This window comes from Lipotes vexillifer, unplaced genomic scaffold, assembly GCF_000442215.2.
Source record: "Lipotes vexillifer unplaced genomic scaffold, Lipotes_vexillifer_v1.1 scaffold806, whole genome shotgun sequence".
Lineage (NCBI taxonomy): Eukaryota > Metazoa > Chordata > Mammalia > Artiodactyla > Lipotidae > Lipotes > Lipotes vexillifer.
In genome coordinates this window covers 243,329-252,126 of record NW_006783439.1, presented here as the reverse complement: position 1 = coordinate 252,126, position 8,798 = coordinate 243,329, and the positions used below count along the sequence as shown (strand labels likewise).

The window sequence follows — 8,798 nt, the reverse complement described above, 5'->3', positions numbered from 1 at the left end:
GTAGGGAAAATAAATGGTCTTAATTTATTGTAAAACTTCATTTTTTTTCAGTAAGATGAATAAATATTACAAAAAAGTCAAAACGCTCGATTCAGTGGCAGAAAATAAGAGCTTGATGTTTTTCCTTGAAACTTAAAGATTTTGTTGACTTAAAATCTCTAAAGTCTTTGCTTCCATGTAAATTACTGAATGACTTAAGGTAATAAAAGAAAATGTGTGTAAACAAATTTATGGGAGAGTTATTTAAAAAGTCATCTGCCTTTAGAAAAGTGAATGCTTCAATAATTAGAGCCTTTAATGGCTCAGGACATGGAAGATTCTGTAAGCTTCCATTGGTAATGCTGTTGTATCATTAGTGCTGTATCAACATTCGGTGCGGAAGTAAGAAGCCAACCACCGAGGCATTTTTGGTGGCATTTGCCCATTATATACATATGTCTGTTTGTTTACTCCCATTACTTTTCTGTGATCTCTCTTATCTCCTGCTTTGCTTTAGCAGTGATTCATTTCATTGCTCAGGAGTATCAGCAGCCCTGGAACTAAAAAAAAAATTGATGGCCCATGACCTTTTCCTGTAATTTAAGTCCATTTTCCTTTGTTAACTATTCTCTGAAGTTAGAAAACCGCTGCTCAGCATGTTTTCTAATGACCTTCATAAATTCAGAGATAAGCTACATCATTTTCTTTTAAATCTCTTTTGTGCTGCCTTGTCTCTAAAAACATGAGAAACTCTAAAATTATAATAGTCTTTATTTTGTTTACTGTCTGAATATGTATAAGAAACATTAATTGACTTTGTTTTCTTTACAGGTTCCTCCTGAATTTGATTTCTCTGCTCACAAATATTTTCCTGTTGTGAAACTTGTTTGAAAGAGAGACTGAAAAGGTGACCAAAGAGGTGAAGTCTACTTTCAGATTCTACTCTTAGAGGATCTATCCATCAGTCTTACATGAAGTGAAATGGATTTCTTGGGTAACAACCCATTATAAGGAATACTTTTAATTTGACAGCCTTACATGACATGAATGAAAACTGCTGTTTTAAAGTGGTTTATTATGTTCCATGGATGAAACTGGTCTTATTGAATGCATTGATGAACATTATATGGTTTTATTACAGATTTACTCAGAAATCATTTTTTATGAATGATTGAGTGAAAATAGTGTTTGTAAAGGTTAATAAATTTCTTGACAAAAAATGCACTACTGGAGATGAAAAACAATAATAGCGCTTTGTTGATACATGTTAAGAATTGAAGGTGTTTATTACTCTTAATGTTTGAGTAGTTCAAACAAATTATCCAAAAGAAGTTTCAAATTAAGGGATTTTTTTAAACACATGGGATTTGGGCAAAATACATTTAAAAGGGATTTGGGGGGGCCTCCTAGCTATACAGGGAGACTAAATTACATGGGGATTGTGATTTTATGTGTCATGGTATCTTAAATTATATACCTGTCAGAATATAGATTTTTTTTAAAAATCCTTTAACTGTTACTTTTGGCACTTTTAAAAGGCTACACACCATGTTTGCTAGTGACATTATTCAAAAGACAAGACTATAGATTTGTTCCTTTTTAGAGTTAGGTTCCAACAGGGCAAATACTCCTTTCTGTTGACTACTTCACAGTTTAACCCATCGGACATTTTCAGTCAGGGTCTTTCCAGCATCCTTTGGCTTTGAAAATTGACTTAAATCACCTAAACCTACAAATGCCCAGTGCCAGTGGCTTCACCCTTCTTCCTTTGCTGCCAGTTCCTCTTCCTGTCTCTGCTCTGCTGTTCTGTGTCAAGCTGCCATGGCCTCTGGGGGCCGTTCCTTCTCCTCCACAGGAAGCAATACTGTTAGCAGGATGAGCTACCCTGTGCCTAACTTAAATTGACTTTTGGCTTTGGCTTAAGACTAGCAACCATTTTATATTTGCTCTGTGGTTTCTGAGTTTCAAATATCCTAATTCTTATTTGACACCTTTCTTGCAAATGTGATTATTGAAACTTTATTTCTGGAAATATTTGCAAGCAGCTAACCTGAGCAAATCTTGCCGGCTATAGAGTAAGAACTTTCCTGACCCCCTCCTTCGTGGCTGTTGAAGTAGACGGGCCACACGTGTCCTCCAGGAACAGCCAGTAGGCATCCTGAAATTTCAGAATCCGGAAGTCTTTAAAGTAGGCTGTACAGTAGAAACTTGAGCTATGAAGAGATAAAAAATATACCTGTTGTTAGCTATTTGGTTGGTTTTTTGAGAAGGAACACTGTTTCTGGCTGGTAATTTCTGAACACTTCAAACAAAAAAGACAAAGAAATGGTAAAAAAAGAGGCAGTAGAAGAAAGAATCAAAAGAAAATGCATGGAGGATAAAAAACAGCAAGATTTTGCAAACTGCCAGGAAGAGCCTGAGGCAAGCTAGAAGAATGCGGGTCAGGGCCACCAGGGACTGTTGGATTAAGAGGGCACTCTGGCATTTTTTAAATGTCTAATTAGGTCAGCTAATGTAAATGAAAGTTACTGAGCAAGTGTTCTGCCTAATTAGAGAAGCACCTAAGGCTGTTTTTTCAGGAGTGGGTCTTCTTAAGAGCAGAGTGTTCCTAAGTTTTAACTGCAGGTTTCTAATCAGAAAAGCTGAAAGTAACATTTTTTAGAACTTTTAAAATATATGCCATTTGAGGTGCTAAGAATGATGGGGGAAATAAGACCACCTCTCCCCTCACAGATTTAACAACCTTAAGAATGCAGAAAAGCAGATAGGTCTTTATCCTGGGGAAACGCAGTATGCTGGTGTAAGAGAACCACCTTACATAAAAGATTTACGGAGAAAGTCTCCATCTCATCTGGGTTCCAAAGGTTAATAAAGAGGCATTAGTTGGTAAAGGGGTCCTAGACAGGGACACAGATGTGCACAAGCCTGAGATGAGAAGGTGGCAGTTTGACTAAAGTATAGAGCAGGACAAGGGACTGGAGGGATGCGCTTGAGAAGTAAAGGGAGGCCAGTCCTCCAGAACCTGGGAAGCGAGGTGAATGAGTTTGACTGTCTGATGTTGGTGGACACCACTAAAAGGTTTGATTCGGGGAAACAACAGGATCAAATCAGATCTGCTTGCTCAAGACTGCTGGTTCAAAAGGGGACAAGGCTGTAGGCAGGGAAGCTCCTTTGGTGAGAGGAAATGATGGCTGGTCTTAATTAAGGTAGTGGCAGAGGGAATAGAGGAAAGTGAATAATAGAATCAAAAGATAAAGGAGGTACAGGACTTGGTAATGATTGGGTGAGTTTGTCAGAATCAGGGGTGATGATTCGTAGGTTTTTTGGCTTTGATAACTAGATGGAGTGGTGCCATTTGCTTATATAGGCAAAATAGGAGATGAGGTTTGGGGATAAAGATTGTTTTAGATGCTGAGATGTCTTTTTTTGGCCACGTGGCTTGCGATATTTTAGTTCCCCAACCAGGGGTTAAACCCAGGCCCCTCAGCAGTGGAAGCGTGGAGTCCTAACCACTGGACCACCAGGGAGTTCCCTGTTGAGATGTCGTTGAAAGACATCCTATTGAAGACAGCAAGTAGTCTGGTGTGGAGCTGAAAGGTGCGTTCTTGGGTAGACATGAACTGAGGACTAAGTGGCTGCAAAGATAGAAACTAAAGCCTGGACTGGGGGTTGCAGTTGCTCAGGGAGCCTGTAGAAGAGCCTAAGATTGGTCCCAAGGAATGGAGTTGGGACACAGACAAGTTCTAAGAGTGGCCAGGGGACAGGGGTGGGGGGAGCAGGTAGATGAAACTTAAGTGAGAGCACCTCAGAATCATGCCCTGCCACCTTCTGGCAAAGTTTTTATGTCACTATTTTCAAGACTCTGACTTTTCTAAAACATTACCTCAGTTATTGGTCAAAGAGCACCCTGTTTAGAAAAGTTCAGGAGAGTTCCGCTCCGCCTATGCAAAAGCATGCAAAGGAGATTTAGCCAGAAAATAAACAATGCAGGGCCACAAACAACTGGAAGGCCTAAGGTAAGGACCAAAATCGACCCAATGGATCTGACAAAGGTTGCTGGCGACAACAGGGAGACCTTTCTTGAAGAGGTGGGGCAGAATCTGGAGAGTAAGCTGAGGTGTGAGTGGGGTGAAGTAACGGAGACAGAGTCATTGCCTCGGAGGAGCTGGTATGATCGTAAAAGATCCACTATTCTCTGGTTAATGATAGAGTCTTCACCCACCAACACCCAATTTGGCCACTTCATTTCTGCCCTCTCCCCTTGGCTTCTCAAGCTGCAGCTCTGTTGCTTTTCCTCTGACCAGCAAGCCTCTTCTCTTGGATAGCTTCCCTTTATCCTTCGAGTTTCAGCTGAAATGTGACCTCTTCAGAGAAGGCGTTTCCATCTCCTGGTTTAGGCCAAACCCTTTAAAAGTGCTTAGCATTTTCAGTTGTAATTTAAATAGTTAATTGTTTCTGTCTTCCCAGCTGTAGTATAAACTTGAGAAAAAGGCCTTCATTGTTCCAGAACCTGCTCACTCAGTTAATGGGATGTGGATCTTTTAAAAATGTAAAAGTCATCCTGGAGGCAATTTGTTGGAAAACTGAATAGAGGAGGTAAAACCAGGCCTCCGGGGCTCCCTTTAATAGCAGAGACACTTGATGATGAGAACACAGGACACTAAGAGTGCAGAGGAATTTGGAAGTAGGAACTTGGAGGTGGCAAGTTGGGAGTCTGGTAGCTTTACCCCTAAACAGTTTGCTTCCAGTGAAGTGAAGTTGCATGCACTTACACTATAAGACTTTTTTCTGTAGTCCTCTGCTAACATTGCCTTCTATTCCTTCTATTTAAAAAGAGAATGTATCAGCTTTTCCAGGATCACATAAAGTTAGGTAAAACTCTGAATTTCTAAACTACTGCAAAGATAAAGATAAAATACCTGCAACCTTCTGTTTAGAATTCAAACATTAAGCCAAGTTTAAAGGAAAGTGTGGTGCTTTGTTTTGACCACAGATGTGTTCTGTTGACTTCCCGAATAACTTCTGAATGAACCCATCTCAAAACAGAAGAGCAAGGATGTTATTATACCAAGATATCCTTCACAGGGAAAAAACTGGCAGTTGTAGACTGCTGGTTAAGGTCACAGAACTACTCTTTTAAATGATGCTCAGATGTTAAATGTTGATAATGCAGCAGCTTTTTTGGACAGAGTTAGAACATTCAGGTGAAGGTTTGATTTCTGGATAAAGGCAGACATGTTATATTATACTGGAGATTCCATTGCATTTCACTACAGCTTTAAGAGAGAGAAATTAGTAAAAAGCAAGCTCTAACGTCAGGAGCTCTTCCACAGAGACTCTGGCTTACCTCTTAATAAGCCTTGAGTTTTTATCCTAATTCCCATGTGTTTATTAACATTCATTCTAAAAACGCATTTGTTCATCTAAATCTGTTTTATAAAGGTTCTAAAAGGCAAAACACTGGTCAGTCACAATCATTTACTTGGACTTTAAATAGTCAAATATTTACCAAGCACTCCCCACAGTATTAGAATCTCTGTAGGGGTATGAAGTATTAAGCCTATGTCACTTGACTCAGGATTTTTGTTCTACTTTAGAACATTTTGTTTTTTAAGATTTTTTTTTTTTTTGATGTGGACCATTTTTAAAGTCTTTATTGAATTTGTTACAATACTGCTTCTGTTTTATGTTTTGGTTTTTTGGCTGTGAGGCATGTGGGATCTTAGCTCCCTGACCAGGGATTGAACCGACACCCCCTAAATTGGAAGGCAAAGTCTTAACCACTGGACTAGCAGGGAAGTCCCTAGAACATTTCATTTTATTCTAAGGAGTAAGGATAAAAAATAGGCATTTGTGGATAAAAAACAGGCATTTGTCTTGGTTAGGGTCCTGGTTTATAAGAATGTCACCTTAAGTTTATATATAGTTTACAGATGAGAATATTTCAAGTCATGTAACTTTCCCAGAGATGTGTTTCACAGGCGCACCAACAAGGACAGAAGCATTTTAGTTTAGTATTTTTGTTTCTCTGTTTGTTTTTTTTAAGTGCATGGCAAGATAACTACTTCTGCGTAATCCTTCAGTGTATATGTTACCAGAATTTTACAAACCAGCTGTTACGGAACAGTGGCTTAGTTAGTACACGTTAAGTGTTGCCCTCTGAGCTGAAATAGTACACAAACATACAAACAAACATTTAAATACACGAGATAAGCCATTTCCCCAACTTTCTAACACTAATGAACATTTTCAGTCTAAGCTAACTATGTGAAAAAATGTTAATATAACCCACAGTTAATGGAAACTTTAAAATGTATATATTTGTTTTCAAACTTATTTCAAAGACAAGTGTTAGAAGTTGGTTGAGTGTCCTATAAATTATCACTTATTACTTATAATAATCTTTTAGGCTAAAATACATAGTGGGAATAGACCAATTCCCCCTGGACCTTAAAGGACCCTGAAATCACAATTCTCTTACACCATTCCAAGTTCTACTATGAACAGATAGCCACCTATTACCAGTTAAAACAATCAGGCTAGTTATCTAGTTATTTAATGACAGCATACTGACTTAACAGATAATGGTTTGTTTCTCAAATTTTATCATCACACAAAGGTATACTATGTGTGGTGATTAAGATAATTCATGAAATCTAATCCAAAATTGCTTTAGGGAATCTTCATCTGCAGTCCTACCTGCAGAAAAAAAGATCAAATGAATCATCACTCCTGTCTGCTCACCATCTGAGAGTATAGAGGAGGGTTGTGAATCAAACAGAGTTTATATAAACCTATTAAATATTGGACTACCTGCTGGTTTAATTTTGGATGAAGCCAAAAGACCAAGGTTGGGGGTTGATATCTGTTTGATGCTTATTACACAGGTTTTGTTTGTTTTATAAATAACTGTGACACCTCTAGATTATTCCTTGGAAGAGGTGTCTGTGATCCCAAGGGAAGTCAACAGTAATAAAGCATGACTGCTTGAAGAAATAGCTAAAGTACACACCTCCTGAACAAATGGCCTTTTGATGCCTCTGTACAGGAGATGAAATCATGATTTTTTAAATTTACAATGACATCTCATTCCACGAAACGTTGAATTTATAAGGCAAACCACCATGCTTAATCCACAGTTTACAAGCTGATTCCTTAGGGATCCAACAGGGGATGAAGGGAAAACTGAAAGCAGTTTTAAAAGTTGAACTAACAGTATTTTATTTCTCAGCAACTCTAGGCACACTGATTAAACATGAGATGAATAAAGGCTAATAAGCAAGAGAGAATATCAACCCTAAGACTAAGACACAGAGGGAGGCTGGACAAGGACTTAGATTTATAAAGCTATTTTCATACCCTTCTTCAGTTACCTTTTCAGGGTAGAAAGTTTAATCTTAGTGATTAGGTAGGAGAATATCACACAGCATTCGAGTTGGAGATCTTAACCTGAATGCAAACCAGGACCTGCCCTCAGTGACTGCCAGTGGCACCCGGAGTCCACAGCTGGCCGGGACGCAGGCACTCCAGCTCACAGGCTGCTGGCCTGGAGAAGCTTCAGAACTCCTCTGGGCCCCAGTTTCTTCTCTGTAAACAAGGGAGTTAGTTAGTTATGTCCAATGACCTGAGGCCCCTGCATCTCAAATCCCATGACTCAAAATGTATTTTAATAAGCATCACCACCCACCTACCCTTTAGAGAGCCTCACTAAAGGTCATTAGTGTGACTTTGCCAGACATTCACAAGCCCGGCAAAAGCCTATTTACCTTAAAATGTTAAGAACCAACTCAGTCAAACCTGACGTCACTATTAATGTAAATTATGATTAGTCGTTTTCAGATTAACTTTTGATTTTTAAATCAGTTTTGTGATAGTCCTTTACCACATGCTAAATGTAAACTGACACAAACAACTATTGCATTTCTCTTGACTTTCAAATCTCTCCAAATTTGTAATGATGTATATATCCTTCAACATCAACTTTCTCTTCTTTTCTTCTAGTAGCGAAGTAGGCAGTTCTCCCCACAGTACTGTGCTGCCCTCACTGTTCTGCGGCAGGCAGCCAGGGTCAGCTCTGCTTTGGCCCCTGCTGTGTCAAAAGTCTAATCCACAAAAGTCTAAGGACTCGTTACATGAGATTTTGCTTTGGCCACACATATTAAGCAAAGCAAGTATACATCACAAGTATTCAAATTACAAGTCACTTAAAAGCATTTTGTACATTAATGACAAGGGTTATTATACAAGTAATCTTTTAAAAAATTATCGCACAGAACACCTTTGTGTTTAGACTTGTTTAACACCGTTGCTAGTGATGTTTGTGTTAACACTCAGTGCTCTAGGCCACTGATTGTCAGAACCAGAGGTGGGTACAAGAAGATAAACCAAAAATCATTCAGTGCCCACCAAGAAGAAATAACAGGGGCTGGTACCCGTCACTCAGCACAGCATGTGGAGAAGAGAATGCCTCCAGAGGGGACTGAGGACAAGGAGCTCTGCAAGTGCGGTGGGCCTCCTTCACGTCAGAAGTTACTTCCACAGTAGAACTACTGCTGCCGTACTTGAAGGAACCTGTGTTCTATTGCTGGTGTTGATCTTCTCATGAAATACCTATTAGCCAACAAATTTCGACAATTTTGACATCTCAATACAGACACTTCAGAACTGTCTCAAAGACAATCTCATTTTCCTACATAGTAAATACAAACTAAAACTCCACAATAATCATCTTTAGATATTTTACTTAGTACATTTCACAGTATTCAATCCCTCATGAATATTTTGTAGTGATCTCTGTTCAATTCTGACACAAAGTGTGT

The 8,798-nt window shown here is 38.9% G+C and overlaps 1 protein-coding gene across 3 annotated transcripts in view; it reads left to right on the top strand.

Moving 5' to 3' along the window:
* Positions 1–1,199, top strand: part of NAA35 (N-alpha-acetyltransferase 35, NatC auxiliary subunit) — a 96,406-nt gene extending 95,207 nt beyond the window's left edge. The window contains exon 23 of one of the 3 annotated variants that reach the window (XM_007456110.1): positions 811–1,199. In XM_007456110.1, coding sequence (XP_007456172.1) covers positions 811–870 — 60 coding nt within the window. In that variant the 3' untranslated portion in view covers positions 871–1,199. The remainder of the gene's footprint in view (positions 1–810) is intronic. The other 2 variants (XM_007456111.1, XM_007456112.1) reach the window with 2 other exon arrangements.
* The last annotated feature ends 7,599 nt before the right edge of the window (positions 1,200–8,798 follow it).